The 22,873-nt window shown below is 46.0% G+C and overlaps 1 protein-coding gene across 2 annotated transcripts in view; it reads right to left on the reverse strand.

Annotated features, from left to right (window-relative positions):
• The window catches only part of RPTOR (regulatory associated protein of MTOR complex 1), a 1,825,560-nt gene that overhangs the window by 1,406,249 nt on the left and 396,438 nt on the right, over positions 1-22,873 (reverse strand). For both annotated transcript variants that reach the window (XM_085617419.1, XM_085617418.1), the window contains exon 3: positions 21,391-21,473. In XM_085617419.1, coding sequence (XP_085473545.1) covers positions 21,391-21,473 — 83 coding nt within the window. The remainder of the gene's footprint in view (positions 1-21,390; positions 21,474-22,873) is intronic.

A 22,873-nucleotide genomic window follows, 5' to 3' on the forward strand; every position in this document is an offset into this window, starting at 1 on the left:
ATTGATCAATTAACCACAGGACTGGGGACAGGGCAAGCTGGAGGCGACAGCAAAGAGAAGCTGTACACTTTGAAAGAAGACCTCGCCATGATCCTTCAAGCAGTGTAGAATTCCCAAACCGCCGTGGAAGCCAAGATCAGTGAGTTGCGAGTAGATGTCGCCTTTCTGCACCAGGACCTGCGCAACGCTACAGACAGAATCAAGGAGGCCAAAACGTGTCTGTCCAAGGTGGAGGATGATGTAACCAACCTGAAACACCACGTCTCCTGCCTCCTCATGCGTACAGCAGAGCTTTATCGCCACACAGCAGATGCAGAGAATCTATCTTGCCGCAATAATGTGCACCTCATTTGGATCCTGGAGGGTAGTGAGCCGCCACAGGTTGCAGACTTTCTCAAAACATGGATTAGATCCTGGATGCCATCAGACAAGCTTTCACCCTGGTTTGCGACAGAGAGTACACCTTGACTCCCAAACCACCTCGGGGGCACAGCATAGGCCCATGATTACCCGAATCCTCAATTTCAAAGACAGTGACGCAATCTTGAGGCAGGCCTATCTTGCTTGGGCTTTCCGTGTGGCGACGCCATGGTGCTCTTTTTTTCCGGATTACACTAAGAAGGTACAGCAGCAGTGCCGATCTTAAATGGCAGTGAAGAAGAAAATCAAAGCGCTCGGCCTCCTCTACTGGCTCTTGTCCCGGCCAAACTTTGGTTTGTTTATGCGAGTAAGTCCCATTTTTTAAAAACTCTGGAGTCATCCTGGACATGGCTCACAAGGAGCACCAACTCGCCAGACCGAACAGATCCCCATGTATGGTGAACAAGCCCTCTGAACCGGCCAGGACAGCTATAGCTCCTAAACCTAAGAGAAATCGCACCTGCTCACAATGAGGACGTAGCATAAAAAGGTCCAAATCATGCTCAAGGTCTCCTCATATGCGGGATCAGTCAACATCCTCAGTACATTCCACTACAACCACTGCCGTGGCAGACCCTCTATCGAGTCATGAGGACCTTCTTGCCACGCTGGTGGCTGATACGGACCTCTTGCAAAACCCCAGATCTAAGTATCCAGTTCTGGTCGCTCTGGGGAGAAAGGAACATAATTTTTGCTAGTTGCTTACTGTGATGTGTACCGTGGCAGTATTTTGTGGCAATCGCTGTGACTTTCTGATGGTTGCAATGATCCTATACTACAGAGGGGGCCACCACTCCATTCCTGATTTCACGTTGCATTGGGTATTAGTTATTGATTTAAGGGTGAACGATGCTTCTGGGGTGGAAGTAGGGGGTGGGGGGTTGGGATTGCATATTGTTTTGTTCTTAATGCAAGTTTTGATTTGTTTGTATATTTGCTTGTTCTCCACTGTCCTCAAACACACACTGATGTCCGACTGTCAGCTGTATGGCTCAGATGCTCGGTCACTTCATGTGCCAAAGGCGCACACTACAGCTGATTTCCTCGCAGGAGCAGGACACCTTCTGTCCCCTCTGCTCACACAAAATCTTTTCCCCCCAGAGATGGTATCCTTCCAAGTCTTGTCCTGGAACGTTAACGGGCTGCTGTATCTCGTAAAAGACACTGCGGTCCAGGGATACGCACATCGATTCCTCCCAGAGGCTTCTAGAAACCCATCTTCTGGGAATTCGTCCCTTCCTGAAATATAGAGGATATGACAGAATCTTCCACTCTGGCTTTGTTCGGGGTTCCAGAGGAGTGGCCCTTTTATTACATTGCTCCTTCCCTGTGGCTGTCATCCATAACGTACAAGACCTCAGGGAAGGTACAGTGCTCTCGCTGGCACGGTTGAGGGCCAAACCATTAAACTTGTGTGCGTTTATGCCCCCCAGCGGCCCTAGATGCGGTTCTAAGATCTATCTAAGGTCCTTCTGGATCTTCAACAAGGGCATCCGCTGATAAGAGGCGACTCAAATACAGTTCCTGCCCCGGACATTGATGCCACTGGCACCCTTCCAATCCATCTCCCGTCGAGCTGGGGCTCGTCATTTCTCCAACTGGGCCACCGCTCTTGGTCTCTTTGCTGTCTGGAGGGTGTGGAACTCTCGGCAACTTCAATTCACTCCCTCCTCGGCGGTGCACCATACCAACTCTCGCATTGATCTCATCTTTATGTCATTGATTGCAGAGCGGAATCAAATAGCCAGATCCTTCCCCGCTGCACATCAGACCATGATCCCTTTCTTCTTCATCTTGGCTCTCCCAGAAGTGGCCCACATCCTAAGTGGTGCCTCAATGCATAGTACCTCCAAGATGAATCCTACACCCAGGCCATTGGAGACGAACTGCGAGCCTACTTCCATAGTAACGAGGACTCTGTTGCCTTGGCTGGCACCCGTTGTGCTGTAGGTAAAGCAACCATTAGGGGAAATGACAGGTGCGAATTCGAGTGCAGGAGCGAGCTCAATCCCTCCACATTACCCAGTTGGAGGTCTGCGCCCTCTGCTTCGAAAGGGGTCTTGCAGCTGACCTCCAAGGTGAGTTGCCCCGGGAGTTGAGCCTCATTCGCAAGGAGATCTGGCTCCAGGCCCTAGAAGCAGCAAAACTCTTTTGGCGCGCCACAACAGCTAGGGTCAACGGATGGGGAATAAGAATGGTAAGCTGTTATACTGGTTGGCCTCCCACCCGGAAGCAAACAGGATTGCGCCCGAAGTGAAGTCAGTGTTGGTGCCACTGGATGTGGCATGGGACTGTTTTGACTGGCAGGATAGCAGCCCCATACACCGTCTCAGCTTTCGCTATCTGAGTGGGCTTCACCCTGAACTCACTTGGTCACTCAACCTCGGGCCCTTGATTTCAAGGGCCAAGGAGGATCTCGACAAACGGCAGTCCCTTTCGTTGAACATGATAGACCGAATATCCCAATATAAAATGATTCTGCTGAGAGTCCTATACATCTTCCAGAATTTCCCAATGCCCATGTACCAGACTTGGTTCCGTGCTCTGGAGAGAGTTGCAAACTCCTTTCTCTGGCATAAGTCCAGGCCTCACCTGGCCCTAGCTTGTTGCCAACAAGCCCCATATGACGAAAGCCTGGGGATTACTACCTTCGTCTGTATTATCTTGCCTCCCAACTGTTGGTGAATAATGATTGATTTAACAGGGATGTTTGGATCCCGCCTACCGACTGGAAGTGACAGTCCTGGGAAATCTTCGGATCATTGTACTACCTTGTGGAGTTCTAATCCCCACTGCCACACCCACGGGACCAGGGTGGTCTTCCTTGCCTGGAGTGTTGCACTCTGCCACACTCACTGGGACACTAGACCCACACAGTAAACTCCCCTATGGCATGGCACCTGGTTACATGAGGTGATGGCACTGAGGGGATTTGGGAATTGGGATCTTATTGGAATAGATCAACTGGGGGACGTGTGGTCTGGGACCCACATACGGTTCTTCGAAGAATTTCAAAATACTTATGCTCTCACATCCACACAATTTTATAAATACTTACAGCTACGACATGCACGCCACACCCATGTAGTCCAAGCCACCCCTCTCTCCACGTTTAATCCGTTGGAGGCTAAGGCACTTATGGGTGCGTAAGGCAAGGGTGGTATCTCCCAAATATATTGTACATTAATAATCAATACCCCAGGTACACTAGACCATCTTGGGAAGGTTGGTTGCATCCCCTTGAAGATGCTGCATGGCGGGATGTGCTGATGGCACCTAGGGTTATTATCATTTCTTCCAGGCTGCGTCTGATTCAGACCTATTATCTTTCCTGTGCCTATCTCACTCTGGCCAGACTTCCCCGGTCGGGCCTCCTCCCTGAACCTGCCTGCCTCCGTTGCACCTTTATCCCTGCCGATTTCTATCATATGGAGTGGTTGTGCCCCAGGATCCAGGAATCCTGGACTGCCTTGGTGGGTGAGCTAACTTATGTGTTCGGATGGGAGGTAGACCTTTTACCTGTGATGCTCTTGCTGGGGGTCATGGAGGGTTCTGGGGGCTCGAGTGCGGACCTGGTGCTCCTGGGAACAGCTTTCATTATGGCCACGCAAGACTTGGCCACCTGGTGGAAAAATCCTGCCCCGTCCACCCTATCAATGTGGAGATTGGGGTAGACTGGAGTGCACAGCAGGAGCGACCCGTGTAGGATGCCAGGGGTTGTCCCTTGAAACATGGTCAGGACTGGGGGAAATGGCTGGGACAGTTGGCTTGAACCTGCACTCCATTATATTTCCAGCACTGTCTGCCTGCCGGACGATGATACCATCATATCCATTTGACCTGCATCATGGTTAACTGACATGACTGTGCAACTTGTGGAAAGAAAATTCAATAAAAGTTGTTTATAAAAAAAACAGCTGCAAAGTCAGACAAACCTTGAGTTTTACCTGAACATTTTCAAAACAATGACTAAGCAAGCGTCCTTCCCTTCTCTACACAGATTGACAAGTAGCCTTTTGTGACACTATCGTCATGATGGCAACAAAACTACTCCTCATCCCCGGCCCTGCCCTGCATTAACTGATAAACCAATCATCTTCACTTGCAACACCTTTGCAAAGCTTGATAAACCAATTGTTTTCCCTTGCACTCCTCCCTTCCTATACCTGTAAAGAGTGAAGAACCTATGCCCTTCTCTGGTACCTCCCCGTCAAATGTTTGAGAACCAATCCTCTTCATGGCCCTGCTGTTGCAAAGATAGATTAAGCAAGCCCTTTAATGGTCCTAATCTGGAAAGGTTGATAAAGAAATCCTCTTCCCTGGCTTTGTCCCTTCGATGGTTGATGAACATATACACTCTTCCCTGGGCTGATCCCCATTAAAGCTGATGAATCAGTCCTCTTTTCCCTGACCTGGTCTACAAAGGCCAATGAATCAGTCATTTTCCTGGACCCAGGGTCCTCAAAGACCAAGGCTCTTGGGCTCAAACAATGAATGGGACTGTAGCTCCTCGACACCACAGGCAGCTTCAGAAGTTTCCAAAGGGGTGCACTGGTTTGAGGAGGGGGAGAACTACACTGCTCCGACTAGTCGATTGCCTGTTGACACCTAGGTTATGCAGTGAGGTGGTTTCACTGTGACAGATGACCAAAATTAATTTTAAAGTGAATTACGCGGGTTTCTCAACAAAGCCTTTCACATCATTTGCCACTAATTAAAAATATTTTCCCCCTGCATAAAAAATTGGTGGATTACCTCAATCCTGTTGAGGTGGCAACTCATGCTTCAATTATTTACAAAGTTACAACAGTTCTGCATATCACAAAATAGAAGGCATCTTTTGAGTTCTAAACTGCGAGAAGCATCAAAGGGTCAACAAAGAGCTGAAATCTACACCTCGCAACGAGATGCCTGAGCGCAAAGGGATCTATTGAGGGGTAAGTAGGGTCGCAGAGAAAAGAGCAAAGGAAGGCTGAACAGAAAGATGTGTGGGGGGGTCTAGTGGATGGGGGATCTAAAGAGCGGGTACTAGAGCAAGGTTCTGTGAGACGCCTTAGAACATATGGATGAGTGACCACCATGTACATCTACCCTAGAGCAGAGATACAAGGGAAGTAATGAAACATGGGGAGATCTAGGCGAGGTGGGGTGATTTTATGAGGGGATGCTTAGTAGGAAGGAGTGGGTTTGGTGCACTTAAAGAAGGGACTATGTGAGGAACTCTAAAACAAGGCAATTTATGAATTATCGAGGGACTGAAGTGTCACCCGGAGAGCCAAGATATCAAGGAGGCGTCAGCATGAGTTTGGGGGGGGGGGGGCGGCTAATGAGAAACCCTGAAGTAGTGGGTACTTTGATGGGCCCTAGAGCATGAGAGCTCAGTGGGGGTCGTAGGCAGAAGTTCGTAAAGTATTACTGCCTTTTCTAATGAGCACCCCACTGGTGTACATTGCCCTGAATGCATTTTGGCAACTGGTGCTCATGTAAAGCGCTCTGATACCTTCGGGTCAAGTTCGCGCTATATAAAACTCTGAAAAAGAAGTGACTTAGATGCCCTCTTACAGGAACTGCCTACAAGCCTGGAACAGAACTGCAGTTGTTTCTATTTAGTAGAGCAACAGTTTAGATGACTTCTAATTCCTTTTTGAAAGAGGGTTTGTTGCCTCTAAAAGCGACATTTACAGGACGCTCTGGAAAGGATGCAGACTATTAGACTTCACGCTAAATAGCTGCTCTCTGCTTCTACCATCTCTCTAAATAGCTGGAGGCCTCGCATCAGGAAGTCTGGTTTCTGTGTTGAACCAAATGCAAGGCTTGGTTAGGTCACATTCAGTTTGTCACTTCTAATATATGACCAAATGTGAAAAATGTATATGAGAAGGAATACAGTGAACGTGCTACATTTATTCACTATACTTGATTGAGGAGTCATAACATGGTGGGTGTGTTAAAACCATTACAGTTTCATAACTTGGTGTAGAGTATCAGGATAGATTGGTTGTATTTGAGCTATTTATCAGCAACTATGTATGCACCAAACTACGTTGGTTGGGCAGACATTGATGAGTTTCAGATGTTCTTTTGAACAGAGATTAAGTCTCACTCAAGGGTTTGAAGACTGGACAACCTTGTTTACACTGCCTTCAGAAACTGAAGGTGGTTTTGTACTTTCATTATGTGGTGAGGAGGGAGTTCTAAGGTTGCAGGTCACAACTGAGAGGGTACATACTGTCACTTAACATCTGTTGAAACCTGCCACTTCAGTATGCAACAGTGTGGCTGGAACAGAGGCTGCATCTAGGGGGGTGAAACTTACATTTTTGTAGAAGATAATTTTGCTTCCTTCGGAGTACTTTGGGAAGAGGTGTGGCGCCACAGCCAGGGTGACTGACGCTGGAATCTGGGGCCTACGGTTGGATCCCCGGCACCGGTGGCAGGTCAGCTCAGCACCATGTGACTCTGGGCAATAGCTTGCTTAATCTTTCCGACGGCCCCCAGCGCCGGGATGCCTCCGGGTAACTGTTCGCGCTTTACAAATACTGGATTTATATTTGGATTTTAGTACTCATTGCATACATTGTCTTTGAACAAAGCACACCCAAATTAGGGGTGCCGTAGCTAGCAGTGAGTCCGGCAGCAGCACAGGAATGGTTACCATGGGCTTTTACAAGGGACTGGAGAGGGGGTGGGGGTGGTAAACTGCGATTCTGCCGAAATTATGTGGAATGGGGACCTCAGACAGTGGGGGCTAGAGGCACTCGGAGGTGAGCCTTGACTGTCCTTTTAAGGCCTGAACAGAGATCAGATGGCCTCTTTGTGCTCTAGACCCCATGGCAGCCTACTGTCGCTCAATGACCAGACAACAGATAGCCACTCCACAGCCAAAAAGCTGATGCCCCTGCTAAAAAGGATAAAAGGCAGAGGTCTGTGGTGCAGCCATCCCCAGCAGCACACACTAGTCTATAGTGTGGATAGAACATGCAGTGCTAGTCAGCCTGGGTGGGACAGGCCATGCTAGTCAGCCTGGGGTGGGGCAGCCCGTGTTAGCCAGTCAGAGGGGGAGCATGTCAAGACCTGCAGTGCCCCAACCTCTCGAGCAGAAAAAGAGAAGAGGCCAGGACAACAAAAAGAAAGGCTAGGATAAAGAAGAACATTTGCCAGTACCTGATACAATTACTTTACCCTAGGAACTAATTGAGGATGCATTTGTCGGAGGACAAAAAATAATGAAAATAGCACGGAGGTTTTTGAGGAACTATTAAATTTAGCATGTGAAAAGACTATAGAAAAGGTGACTAAAGGGTCTAAATAGTGCACCTACAAAGCCAGCAAAGCTAAGGAGGGAAAGACTCTGACCACCTGGATTAAGGTTTCACAATCTATCAGACTATTTTATTAGCTAGGCATCCGTCATGAGGTCTGCAGATGCTTACTACAAGAATATGATTGTTCGTGCAGAAGAAAGATTATGGCGGAACTACTGGAAGAAGGCCTCTGCAGCATATACCACAAAGGGCTGCACACATCTAGCAGGGATTTGTAAGTTTCAGCATACCGTACCCTTTTTCGGGTTCCCTTCCGATCCTAAGTTCAAATGCTTCAACATAGCTAAAGACTGGTGAGGTCAGAAGTGAGATTCCGGCCCAACATCATTCCAAAATGCCTTTTCCAGTTGATTAGCGGATACTGACCCCATGGTTTACTGTCTATACTAATGCGCAAGCTGGTCAAGAATTAGATTTTGGTGCTTGCCACAGGTACAAAATCCCATCCATAGGGTTTGAGAAGTGCAAAGTGCATAGGAATCCGCAATTTTTAATGGCCAACGAGGAGCTAGGAAGAAAGAAGGATGATAAAGGAAGAGTTCGTAGTAAAGTAGATATTCCTTTTTTCACAGAATTTTGTTTGCTCCCGATTGGGCACTGTTCCACAGAAAGACAATTTATCCGCTCCAAAAAGGAGTCCGCAAATGAGTCCCTAGACCGATCATCATGCTCATTCAGGAATGCTAGACCATGCCATAACACTTTTCAGGTCTCTTGGAAGAGAGAAGACAAATATCGAGTCAGCATTCAGGCTACTACCCAGTGCACTCTGAAGATTTCTACCTCCCAGGTTTCCATTTTGAGGGGTCCTTTTTGAAAAATGCATGCTGTGGGTTTGGCAGTGCTCTGCACCTATTTTGAGCATTTTAGCACTCCGAGGGTAGACGTTCTGGAGGGAGGGTAGGGCAGACTCCGTTATACATTTCCTAGCTGCCCTCTTACTCCTGAGACCAGCAGTCTCTTCTGGGTGTAAGACCTCGCTATTGACATTCATTGATCTAATGAAGAAACTGACTGTCCTCAGGGCAGCCGGCAAAACCACTGGCACAGCCACCACTTTGTTTTTTCTTGGGACAGAAACTGACATTGTTAAGGAAGTCTGACCTTACCTGTAGATAAGGTCACTGCTTTCAATCAGGCATGCATGGTAGCCTCTCACCAGCTTCAGGTTTTAATTGGACAACTGAACTTTGCTCTTCAGAACATCTCACGGTTGAGTGTCCAAGCAATGTCTGGCATGAAGGCGAAGCACCATAGAAGCAGGCTTTCCACTAAGGCAAAGGAAGACCAGACGATCTGGTCATCCTTCTTTGATAACTTTAAAGGCACCATAGTCTGTCCTGCACCTAAGGCATCAAATTAAGAGATGCGTTTGTTCACTGATGCAGCAGGGAGTGCTGGTTTTGATGCCATTCTAGAGCACAATATTCAAACCAGGCCTCTTGAATGGATTGACTCAATTCCAGTGGAGATGTCACATTTCTTGAACTTTTTCCCACCCTCGTGGTGCTTCATGTGTGGACAGGTTGTTTCTATGTTTGGTATGTGGTGTTTTGATCCGACATTACATTTATTGCTGAGTCTATTAATGATTCAGCAGTTGCTGAAACAGGTCGTACTCATCTGCCTAAAAAAAGACAATATGTTTCCAGCAGGGCTACTGGAATTATGTGATCCTATGGTCACAGTTTTTTTTTTACCTAATTACAGATTCACCCCATAATGCATCTGCTCCATAAATTGCAAATTTTAGCAAAAAAATGTTTGTAGCTCAGTTGGATCAAAAGTTACTTAAAACGTGATGATGTGCTTGGGCGCAGTGGAAGGCCCTTCAAAAAGGTTAACTGGTCCTCTTTCAGTTCTTTATTTCTGCATTTGGTTGTTAAATTACTACTGAGGTGACATTTTTGCCCAGAACTATTACCATGCGTAAAAATTACAAAATAATGAATCCTATCAGAAAATATACCCCATAATTTGCCTTATCATGCAATATAATTTAGGCAACCCTGCTTCATAATTTTGTGCTTCCCTGTAGCATAATTCCATGGGCCATGTTTTACGGCTAAGTGTGTGCCTGGTTTATGAAAAATTCTGTCAAAACTTTTCTCTTTTTAGATGCAGTATTTCAGAAGTTTCCAGACGCGGCAGCCAAAAAAAGACACTCCATTCTCCGAAAACATCTGGAAGCATATTACTGGTTACTCGAGGAACTCGTTTCTACTATCCTAGCGCCCAAATGCAGGAGAGCAAAATGGGGCACGGGGCATTTCGGCACTATTTTGGTTTCTTGGGTGAAGTCATGGGTGGAGAAATATTTGCACTGAAGGCCTGGGTTAATGTTCTGTGGATCTGCAAGATGAATGGAGGCAGGAAATCTATGCTACTAGGCATGTAATCGCACAGAGTTGCCTTGCTTTCCTAAAGCACATAGCTCGTGAGGCTGCAGGAAGCTTTTACACAAAGGGGTCAAATTGGTACGGACTACCAGCTGTTTCTGTTACAGAGGTTGACAGGAGCTGGCAGCAAGTTCCAGATCTGATTTGGGTGCGTTAAGGAAGGGGTCGTGGAAGCAAGGTACAGCTCGTCAATGCACAATGGTTCAGAGGAATGTCTGTGTTCATTGCCCTTCCATTTTCCAAAACCGGTCAACTAGAAATGGGTGACTCTATAGCAGTGCGAATAGCAGCAGGTCACCCTTGCTGCCCCGTTGAAGCACCAGCCAAGTTAATCCAGGCATGGCCAGTGTACGAGGCAACAGCGTTACTTGTCCATTAAAGTTGGGTTCATCTCACCAGGCTCAACAGGGTTCCACTGTTGACCCTTCGGGTTTGCAAAGAGTTGGGGCTACAACTTCGGCCACATGGTGGGGTTTTGAGCAAAGGCAAATCCAGCGAGCCGGGAGATAGAAATAAGACAGCTACAAGAGATATGCACACTCCAATTTGATCTAAACAAGTACTTGAGTTGTGTTTTGTTAAGATGTGTCTATCATTTTGTTTTCTTCCCTAATCTCTGCATTGGGTGTGTTGGTTCCACTTAGCACCAAGGTTGTTAGTCATTCATGTGGGCAACATAACACATTTCACAGAGAAAACTCTGGTTAGTGGGCATACACCCCTCGCTTTAATATCCTACAGCTTGGTGGCTCAGTATGGTAGGAGGGACCTTACTGAGAACTGGAATGTAGCCAATTTGTGATTAATCAGAAGGTCCGAGGCACAGTAATCTCCTGGTCTTATATTTTTCCTAAGAGAGTTTGGAGGTAGGAATAGTCCGCAAAAGCTCTGAATTAGTCTGCAAAAGTTTGAACAGGTAGATGGCTAGATTATTCAGGATAAGCCTCCTGAAGTTCACAGGGCAATGGGTGAATAAAAGAACAGTTCCTTCTTGCAGATGGCGTATACTTGGCTCAGCTTAGTAATGAGTTATCTGCGGATTCCTTGGTCTCGTTTGCAGCATAATATCTTCCTTTTAAAGGAGGAACAAACTGTAGGTCAGCCTGGTCGACCCGAGACAGCGTTGGCGCATGGTTGGCATGGATACAGGTAAGCACACCCGGAGCATCCTGCATCAAACTCCATAAAATTGCCTGTCTTCACCACCAAGTATAGGCTTTGAGGGTTTTGGTGCTAGAAGACTGAGCGGAATTTAGCTCTTTGCTCAGAACGCCACTTTATTGCACACAAAGAAGATGGGTGTGCATCATGGAGCCAAGTTATCACCAGCTTGTCCAGGCACATTTCTCAGGACGGGTGTCAAGAGGTCCTAACAAGAATGCCTTTAGCATGGTTTTCAGATCAGCATAAGAGCTAGACTTGCTCTCTGGTAGGGCAGCTAAGTGTCTCTAAATTTTGGCTTGAGACCCTTAGTTCTTGCCTAAATGGGCGAAGTTAAGTGGGGCAGGGACGGCCTGATAAAGAGCCAACCACGAGCCTACAAATTGTGGATAACTATTCAGACAGAATTGTTAAGTTGTTCTGACTTACACTGTACCTGTTCCACAGTATGTTTGCAGGTATTAGGTTTACTGTTTTTGTGTAAATAAAATACAGCCCTATGTGTTCATACTCAAGCCCCCGCCTAAGCTGCCGAGTCTCACTGTTATGTGTGGCACTTGCTTTGAGGATCCATTTCCACTCATAAAACATTATTTGATGTGAACCTTTGAGCCGCAATAGTCACGTAGGGTAGAGTAATGTGATCCCATAGTTTGGAAATCAGAAATCTGCAGGGGCATAACATGACTCTCCTAGCCGTCCAACACAGAGCAACGGTGCATGCTCTAGGGCCATGCAAGGACATTTCCATTCCATCGTGCACCCTTCCCCTCTGCCATTACAAGGCTACCCACAATAGGGATTTGTGTTAAAACTTTCCTGGGTTTAACCACAGTTCAAATATAATTTCTAAATGTATAATGCTCATTCTTATGTTTTGCTCCCTGTTTCACCAGAAATTGATTTGGGAGCCATAGAGCCATGCTATAGGCTTCCAAATCAATTTCTGGTTGGCTCCTCTTCCTGGGTGGGCCCCATATATCATTCTCTGTTTACCAGGACTTGGGCTTATGTTATGCATGAACGGACACCTTGAGCATTGTCTGGTTGATTAACCATGCCACCAGGCCATGGGCTTATGTCACTCCAGGGTGACCTTCATATACCATTCTCTGGTCGCTTTGCCATGCATCTAGGAGTTATACTTAAGCCACGTCATATACCATACTTCAGTTACTTAACCTTGCTTCGATTACTTGGGCTTACGTCATTCCTGAGTGGACTCAATTCTCTGGTAGACCCGAATAGTGTATTAACTGAGGGCGACTATGCTGATCCACATCTATAGTGACTCAATGTATGATTCAGACCTCCCTAAATAGTTAAGTATTCACTTGTGAAAGTGTGTCTATTCTCACACTGTAGTGCAGCTACACTTGACACTCCATATTTATATCATGTATCCAATGTTTATGCAACTCACCTAGTAAGTCCCACATAACCCTAACCACAACCAACACTCTCTTCTCCCATTAACTCCAAAAGGGCGCCCTTTTTAGCCATGTAATTCTTTCAGGCACTTAGGGACATGATGTAAATCAATGCATTTCACGGACTCGACAGGGATAGAAAGAGCTATGTGAATGTTACAGCGTAGCTACTTATTCAAACAACAACAAAGCACTTTGGGCTTTGAAAGGGGTAAGAAAGTTTTTATATAAATAGCAATATCACCCTGAAGCCATGTTAAGTGAAGGTTAAAATGGGGGCTGAAAGGAATAGTGTCTTGCAGCACATGGTGGGTGGGTGTCATAACACCCTGCTTAATGCCGCTACAGACGTAATTGTGTACTGTGGGCAGGAGACGGTGCCACACTGGGTACATGGTCGCTGAAACAAACTAACTAGGTTGCTGAGGCAGGAGTGCTAATCCGGGGGCAGGCCCCGTAACGTTGTTGTCATCAATTAATCTCTGCCATGGCGTGGTTTATTGAGCAGTTTTGCAGTCTCGTGAAGACTGCTATGCTAATCCTGGCGCGATGCGGATATCGTTTTTTAATGGGGATGTTAAAGACCAGATTTTTAGATCAAGATGCACGGGCTGACCTTTGTTTCAACTTAGCTCCAGCTGGAAGGAACTAGCCAGAATACATGGCCAATGTCCATGAAGCACTCTTAAGATTCACACAAGTCTTCAGGCTGTCTGGCTCCAACATACTGCTGGTAAAGTCTCAGTACTTAATCAGGGTAGAGGCGCTGTACAGAAGTCAATTTTACAATCAGCATGGAGGCTGGTTTGACATTGTTGGTTGCCAGTCAGTCGGCGAAAGAGGCATTTTCAAAGCTTTCCTTCCTGGACACACTTTATTGGACTGGTAGGAGGTGCATTTCAGCCCAAGCCAGAAACTACAAATACAACCCTTTGTGTGGAGGGTATGAGGAGTCAGTGGCTTAAAGGGGTATGAGGGGGACTACTGGGTCACATCAATAGGTCTTCCAGTCGGTAGTGACAATATCAGATACATGCACCCTTTGAGTATTGATATTGTCAATATTATAGTGTAATCCTACAACAAACTCTGGGAGTGGACCAAAACAGTATTATGGATGGCTTCAGGGAGAACTCACTCAGAGAAGTACAGTAAAGGCAGCTATGGAGGACTGCCGTTTGACCACCAGCAGAATTCCATCTAGACTAGTGTGTTGACAGTGTGTCCTCCCTCCCTCTTGCACACAAAAGACTGTAAGAATCTAGACCTCAGCGAAGACAGACCTATCGCAACAAGTCCCAACGTTGACCCATGCCAGCTGAGACGTTAGCGGGGAAGACGAGATGAGGCTTGTTCTGACACGCTGCGAACGTTTACTTATTTGATGCGGAGGTGTAAACGTCAGGGTACACATTATGGATTAAGCAAGACTCTAATCACAGCTTCTGTCCCGCCACTGCGCCGTCCCCGTGAGCGGCCTGGGAAAACACTGAAGACGCTAACCTCCTTCCCCCCCTCCCTCCCTCCCCGCCTGAAGCCACGGTCTGGATATGCAAGTATCCACATCAAAGGATCTGATGAATTCAATAATGTTCCCATTGTTTTATTGCGCCTGGTACCGCCGCTCCTCTTTATTACTGCAGGAAAACTCAGGAGCCCCCATGGAGCACAATAAAGTAAGACGTGTCCGGCCTAGCAATGTTGCACTGCCCGGGGAAGCACTGGGGTGAGCCAGGAACTGTCAATGGGCCTACACGCCCACCAATCACCTCTGCCAAACCTGGCAACGTGCACTGAAGCAACACCAGAGTGCATGCCGGGAGCGGCGCCCCGCGCACCTGCCGCTCAATCACCAGCCACGCCCTCCAAGAACAAGAACGTCCAGTGTGAAAGGCATAGCGCCGAACAAACAGCCATGATCCACATCTAGCTGAGCACTGCTGAGGCCCTAGTCAAACCTCTGGCCCTCCTCTTCATCAAAACCCCTACTGCGCTAACGGCAAGTAGAGAAGTGAGAGTGAGTGTCACACAGTACACTGGTCAGGTTAGTACTAGCACCTGCTGACAGAACATAACCACCCCGTCAGTCCCACAAAGTAGTGCAGATTTGCTGCCGGCACACACACAGTTAACAAAAGATCGCCCTCCTCCCATTCAATACCATTGTAAAGTAATATTGGAAGGAGAGGCGTCTTCTCCAAATACACTCGACCCTCTGGCTTGTAACACGCTTCAGTTTTTGTAATACATATCCTTTTATTATCCCTCATTTTATTGCTACATCAAATGTCTGTGTCGATATCAATCTGCTGCTTTCTTTATTGGTTTCATTTTCTTTGTAAATCTGCCATTCTCTTTAACCCTGTGCGCTCTTGAAGCTAGAATCTGCGCGGAAAAAGAAAGGGGCAGCTACATTTAAAAAAAACATTTTATTGATTTTCCAGAACAACAAATCATGAGTCAGAGGCATACAAAATGTCAGTGCCGAAATCACCAATAGATGGCCAAAGTTGACAGCATTTATACTTTGGTAGAGGTCTTTAGTAACATATACTATAGTCCCTTCAGTAGAAAAACCCGGCATCTAACTGAACATTCTACGTACACATCTCCAGTGTCAGTGATCCCATGCAAAAAAAATAAGAGGTATGAAAACCCACCCACTTCCCTTAAGAAGATAACAACCATGTCCCACCCCCCTCCCAAATCCAGACTCACTACTATATTGCCATAGGTTGTAGGTCGGCAAGCCCATTAATCTCAGTCCTGCGGGTATCTTTGCCAAACTTTTAGGTTTATGTGTATATGGCACTAATTCGGTATACACAGGGTCTGTTAAATATCCGTTCCCTATACAGCCTGTTAATTTTATCAAGTCTCAGTGTAGTGAATGTTCGGTGGCAATAAATTGCTCCAACAATGCATTCCATTCCAACGAAATTGAGTTTTTACGCAGTCCTCTATTTTTTTAATTTGATCTCCATCCTTTCGGCTCGCTCCATCTAACAACCTCATCATGCCATCCCAACGTTGTTGGGGGCAAGCAGATTTCCAGCGCATCGCGATGGACTATTGTGCTAAAATCAATTCTAGATCAGCAAATCAGGCCTGCACTTTCTGTTTCTTACGTTTGGTACATAACCCCAGAATACAATAGTCATGTGTGTCACCCCCACCACCAGAGCCACTTCATTCAGTATTTTTAATAAATGTTTCCAAGTGTACTAATCGTGGACATGTCCACATCATGTGTAGCAAATCCACCTGTTGTGTAGGGCAACGGGGGCATACATCTGTCGTGCCTGGGAACATTTTGTTTAGTCTTTGTGGGGTGAAATAAGCTCTATGTACCATCATTTTTTCTTTGTGTAGTATACAAGAGGACGCGCACACAAGGTGATTGTTTCTCCTCACCTTGAATTCAAGTCCACGATGGGCCTTAATTGGTCTCTTCGTTTCCTACCTAGATGATGTACTCCTTTGTCTTTCATCATGTTCTTGACCACCCAGAATTAGCAGTCAGTCAGGAGAACTTGATGATGTAATAAGTCAAGGTGTGGAGCAATGCTCGCTCAACATGGCATATTAAGTCATCATGATGAGCTGAGACAGATAGAACTCTTCCGATTAACCCTCCTAAACTACTAAATTTTCACTTAAGGTACCCAGAGAATATAATGCACAATTTTAAGTGAAATTTTGGATAATTTTCCCGACATTTGGTGTAGTTCCGGGGTAAAAATACTAAGTCTCACACACCCTTACTAATAAAGGATAAGACTGTCCCTAAAGAAAGACGGCTCCTGCAAGGTTTGCTCTCCCTGCCCAGGTAGAGGTGCTACTCCCACTCATGCAGCTAGCACTACTTTCGGAAAGGAGCATTTCTTCAAGTTAGCCTAGAGATGTACTGTAGACAGTCCGCCTTTACCCATCCCCAAGACAAACAGATGGCAGGCCCGTCCTTCAGGTAAGCAGGCGTCCGGGAGATCTGTGGACACAAGAGACGTGATGAGGCGTGGGTTTTGCAACTAAAACCACTACATGGGGCTACAGCTGCCGACAACAAGCGACAAGACAGTGGCAAGGCCCAGGGAGCTAGAGGACTTTTAACAATCACTAAGGTAGAGCACTGTTGGTGACTTATCCAAGAAAAAAACGGGATGTATGCTGTGATCTGGGATTCAAAAGCATCCATTCATGGACCCTACAGAGCATCTGTACCCAGCTGAAAGATTAGGTGGAGAGAGGAACACGCCATCTGCACGAGTGACCCCCGGACTTACTTATTTCACTCCAGTGTCCTGGGCCTTACTTATTTCATATGAGAATGAGGCGACTGCCTGAGCCACATAAGACGCATTCATTTATGTCACGTCGTAAATGCTAACGATGACTTCTTGTCTTGTATACATTTTCACACTTTAAGAAATTGTGGTATGTTATAATTGTTTTATTTACTTACCTTTTGCTTAAATAAACTTTATTGCTTCTTTATCCATAAAACTGCTAAGTGCTGCGTCCTATCACCGCACCTCAGTGGTTCTCACACGACATGAAAACGCTTCCCACAAAAGATCAAAAAAAAGACAACACCCTTCCAACCACACATACGAGGTGTAGAACGCTCCCATGTAGACACGCGATTCAGCTCCCCACACAGGGGTATTAAGCACTATTGAAATATTGCAATACAATACTACAGCATCCTCAAAGCACCTCCTCATATAAACCAGCTAAGACCTTCGGCCCTACTGCAGCTGCGCCTTTAACCCTCCTGCCTCCCTTTGCAACTAAGTCACAAAACGTGCAAGCGCAGCAAATTCACTGCTTTTAACTACAATTTCTGGAAGAAAAAATTAGTTTAAAGAATGCCGGGAGGAATACTTTTTCTAATTTAGCTGAGACTGCAGGGACGTAATAAGAACATTTGCACATGCAGGAAGCCAGACTGCAGCGAGAGAGCGAGAGAGAGAATGTGAGAGAGAGGGTGTTGTGTGTGTGTGTGTGTGTGTGTGTGTGTGTGTGTGTGTGAGAGAGAGAGTGATTGTGTGAGAGTGAGTGTGATTGTGAATGTGAGTGTGAGTGTGAGTGTCTGTCTGTCTGGGCTTCTCCATTAGGGTGGAGGTGCGTTGCCCCACTGCTTTTTCACAGTGCGAGAAGCAGAAACATAAAACGGTAAACTATCATTTTATGTTTCTGCTCCTCGTACTGCGAGAAAGCAGAAGGGTATGCCTGGTTGGGGGCGGGCGGGTCGGGAGAAGTGACTTGCCCAATGCTGTGTGCCCCGACTGTTTGGTCGGCCCTCTGGGGCCGGCCAAACCAGTCATGCAAACTCTCCCTTTTCTCTATGTAAGCTGCATGCAGCCTACATAGAGAAAATGGCCTCCCCATAGGAACCTGGCTGGGCGCCATCCCCACGTATCACAGTGCTGCCATTGCAGCGCTGTGATTGGCTTAGGGGAGGGAGGCTCCCTGTGGCTGCTTCCTGTTCAGGAGAGCAGCAGAAAACGCAAGACCCGGCCAGGAGCTGAGGTGGCGCGGGACCCGGGAAGGTAATTTAAAAAAAGATTTAATCACCAGCTCTCAAAGATAAGGGAACAGGGAGAGAATGAATAAAAAACTTTTTTCGCAGAATGCAAGAGCCAAAGACAACTATTATTAAGAAAAAGAATTTCAAAACAATGGAGAGGAAACAACATAACTGTTTTTGCATGAACTAAGAAACACTTACAACTGGAGACAAGTCAATGCATTGTGTTTACTACAGAAACAGAAAATATCATCAAGACTAATGAGTGACATTCATACAAGCCCTCCTCTTCCATGAGTCTTTGCACACAAACATGCAAGAAGCAGCAGCCATGGACTATCAGTAGACTTAAAACAATGCCTCACAAGCATTAACAAAGCCTACAGGGCCCACCTTTTGGTTGTTATAGACTTTGCTGATGCTATTTAGCATCGGCAAAAAGAGAAAAACAATGCGTTGGACCAATGCTGTGCAGCATTAGCACACCCACCCCGCCCAAAAAAAGTACATGTTCAGGCAGGTGTGTCATGATACATGAAGCATATGACACAACGGAGACAGAGAAGGGTGATGTAAACGCATGAATGCTATGGCGCAGCCTCGATTTATTTTTTAAGTTTACCACTCTACGATAGCAAATGCCAATCTTGGAGCGGCAGGCAAAAAAAAAAAGCATTTGCAATGCAATAGGTCTCACATTTACGCGAGTTTGAGCTATTGACATTGCAAATGACAATGCCTTTTTTTTGTTTTCGTTTTTAAAACATAAATAAAAGGCATTGTCATTTACAATGCCAATAGCTTAAACTTGCGTAAATGCGAGACCTATTGCATTGCAAATGCTTGTTAATACTGCGACCACTGGGTGGCATAGATGTGAAATGCCTAGTATGACCTAGTTCTCTTTTCAGCCAAGAGTACCTGAGGAGCACGGGCGTTGTGTCAATAATTGCGCTGTTAAAATCAAAGCGATCCTCATCATCATCAGGTTTGTATAATGCGCACTAGCCCAGCAGTCATTTAGCCCTACTCCGTAACCTTTGGCGCCGACCGCAATTTCAGTCCTGATAATGACATGTGTGTATTGACCCTCACACCCGGATGTACTGTACTCAACCCTACGGGGCATAATAAAAGTGAGAAAGACCGCTCGAGGTCTTCACCCGCACAGTAGTTTGTGGTGCTTGGTGTCTGTTATTGTTGTAGGGTCTGGTGGAATTCACGGGGCAGGCTGCACAACATTTGGCGATGAAGGAGGGCCACCTCACGGTCCCCAACTTTCCCCTACAGCCCGAATCGGCAAGTCACCGTAACAGTCCTAGCGAACCCCCACTAACGCAATTGTCGCTAGCCACGTCTGCGTTTCTGCCTCCACGCGTCAGCCAGCTTCAGTCTGCGTGGTGCCGACCGCACCTTGCACTGAAGGACTTTGTGTGTGAGCTAAGGTACAGTGACCCAGAGTAAAGTGGGAAGGGGGATGTAGTGAGCCACCCGGCCACTACGTCATGACCCTGACACCCGGATGTACTGCACTCAACCCGCAGGGCCGGGCGCAGCCAAGTGTGTAAATAACAGGGAGTAAACCCGCACGTAGTCTTCGCCCACACAACAGTCTGTGGTATTTGATGTCTGTTATTGTTGTGGGGTCTGGTGGTATTCACGGGGCAGCCTGCACAACAATGTGGTCTTAGTCCAAACGCCAGGAGCGCCTGAAGGGTCACCTGTGCCCATTTTGTAATTTACCTGATGAAATAAATTTTGGATGAAAAAAGCGTTCCAGTGCTGTTCTGTGATCATCCGTTGAGCATGTGGGGTGGTTCTAGTAGGTGACAAATGGAGTGCACAGCATTCCACCTTGCAGATGGGGTGGCTCACCAGTCGTTATTTCAAAAACCCTACCAATCTTGAATATTGTCAAAGATTATTTTACGGTACGGCTGCTGATCAACCGGTACCATTTTGTCCCTCTTCCTCATCCGTAAGAGAGGGATGAAGACGATTAGGACGGAGTATAACAAAGCTGATTGGCATGCACACTTTTGTAGATGCATATATCCGCGTGGCATTCCTACTTTAAACAAGGAGAGGCTTGTAGCAAGGGGAGTCCAGTCCAGGAGGAGGCGTGGTGCAAATGGGAGCACAGAGGAGGGAAGGCATGGTGCTAAGGGGCAAGCATGGAAATGGCATCTTTGGAGCTTTACAAACCTGCAGGCGGAGGGCGGAAATGGCGGTGCCTGAGGGTCACGCTGAGGTCTGTGGCATCGCCGGATATCTGAGAGGTACCCAGGGTCAGGCAGGCAAAAAAAAAAAAAAAAAAGCGACAGCGAAAGCGATCGCTAATGTAAAACAAAAAAAAAAACACGCCCGCGAGTGGTGCGCGCGCACCACTGCGAGCCATATGTGTTTTCAATTATAGCGCCCGTGTCTGGGCACGATAATTGAAAACATATGGGCTTTGGTGCATGTAACAGACACCAATATGCCATGGGCGGAGCAATGCACCCGCCTTTGGCCTATTGCGTGCTCCGTTTTAAAAAAACATGCACACAAAGCCCAATAGCGGAACCTAAAAGGAAAAGCACACGCACAAGCGTGTGCGATTCCAGGGTCTATTTTCAAACCCCGGACAAAAGGGCTCTTGCCTGCAACAGCACATTTTGAAAATGAAGCACCTCGGCAACAAATTGCAGCTGCTGAATACTCAAAAACACCAAGAAAAAAATCCCAAAAAGCAACAACAGGAAGAAATAGGGAAGCAATGATGGTGCAGACGAGGGAATAATAGGAAAAGTAAATGCTGCAGAGTGGGGTGAAGCAATAGTTCCTGAATGTGAGCAGTGGAAGGATACAAGTCAAACAAACAAAAGGAAGGTAAAGAAACTCTGCTCCAGTGGATGGACAAACTCAAGAAGAAGGAAGGCCACCCCAAAAAGCAAGCAAACAGTGACAAGAAAGCCAACAAACGGTAAGCAGTGGGCTGACCCAAAGTCCACTGTAAGTCCTGGTAGTTTCCACATCGGTTATTGAAAAACAAATGAAAGCTGTCTGAAGGAGAAACCTACAAATGTTAGGGTAAGAGAGCACGATCACTGAAGAAACACAACATTTTCACAAGGACGACCTACCCTTGGCTGCCAGTTTTCGTACTGCTTCTGTAGATTTGCACCAATAGTTTCCAAAGCTTTCTGTGGCCCCATCGACAGCGGATCTGAGGGAGAGAGCACATTATTTTAAAAACTTTGGTCAAAGGCTTTGGTACAGGTAAGTATCTCTTCATATTAATTCATCAAAGGCGGGAGAGCAACACCAGGCCCAAGCAATCACAACAGTTTCAAACAAGAAAGCGCAAGTCTCCACATGTCCCTTTAAATGCCCCTACACTTTAACTCTGTTTACACGGAGTACGGCACCACCAAAGGCCCGCTAAAATTCAGCACCTTTCATGTTCAATATTTACTGTACAATAATTAAACTGTTCAATGATTAAAATGTCTCTAAATAGCAATGAGACATCTTAAGTCAATAAATTAGAAGGCAAGTCATGGCCCAAAATATAAAATTCAAGGTTTCACTGAGAGATGAATCAGAGTATACCCACTACAGTAAAGACGACAACAGAACCCCAACAACTGTAGTAATTTCAAAAGGCAAAAAGAGAATACATGGTTTCATTTCACAGATGTTTGACAGACGGAAATGGGTTGTTTTTAACCACAAAAGCAATCTGAGTAGCAAAGCCGATCAACAGTTCAAAATGAAAACCAGATTTCAGGCAGACTAAACAGAAGGAATGGAAATATGTGGGTAATAAATGAAGAGGGTTGAGTAGGCAGAGGATGTCTGTGTTACTAGGACTAAGTTTAATAAAATGATAAGCTATAAAAGATTAAATCGTAGATAGACAGGTTGAGAAACGTTCTTGAAGAGAAACAGTAAATAAAAATGGAAAAGAACATGTGTGAATTATCAGCAAAGTGAGAGCCAAGACCAGGGCCAAACATGATAGAAAATCGGGTAATAGTACAGAAAAAACAGAGAAGGGGCCCAAAGAAGAGAATGTTGCAAGAAATTATCCTTGTGGAACCTCAAAATGACGCGAGTAAAGGGCAGAAGAAGCTACCTTCCTTTAAAATTAAAAGAAGCAACCAGAAAGATAATCACCAAGAAGAGCCATGACAAAAGCAGCATAACCGTCATGGACAAGAATAGAGACTTATTTATTGCGTTATGAATGAAGATTAGAAACAGTGCAAAGAACAGTTACAGTAGATAGATCCTGTAGGAATCCACATTATAACGGTGATAGAAGATTGTGATCACGAAATAAGGATGAGAGTTGTAAGAAGAAAATAGGTTTACGAATTGTTTAAACAAATGGCAACAGAGAAATCGGCCTACAATTAGAAAGTTTATTCAGATCCAAAGATTTTGAAAGGAAAGGAAAAGTTGCCAAAGGAAAGAGGAAGACTGAATAGAGAGTCTAAGTAAGGTATCAGGAGAAAAAAAACATGTTTAACTAGAGCAGATAGGAAAGGAGCTGTAGGGCAGATAACTGATCGAGCTGCGTCAAGGAAAGCTACAGACTCAGAAACAGGCAAAATTCAATGT

Source organism: Triturus cristatus, chromosome 7 (assembly GCF_964204655.1).
Source record: "Triturus cristatus chromosome 7, aTriCri1.1, whole genome shotgun sequence".
In the NCBI taxonomy this organism is placed as follows: domain Eukaryota; kingdom Metazoa; phylum Chordata; class Amphibia; order Caudata; family Salamandridae; genus Triturus; species Triturus cristatus.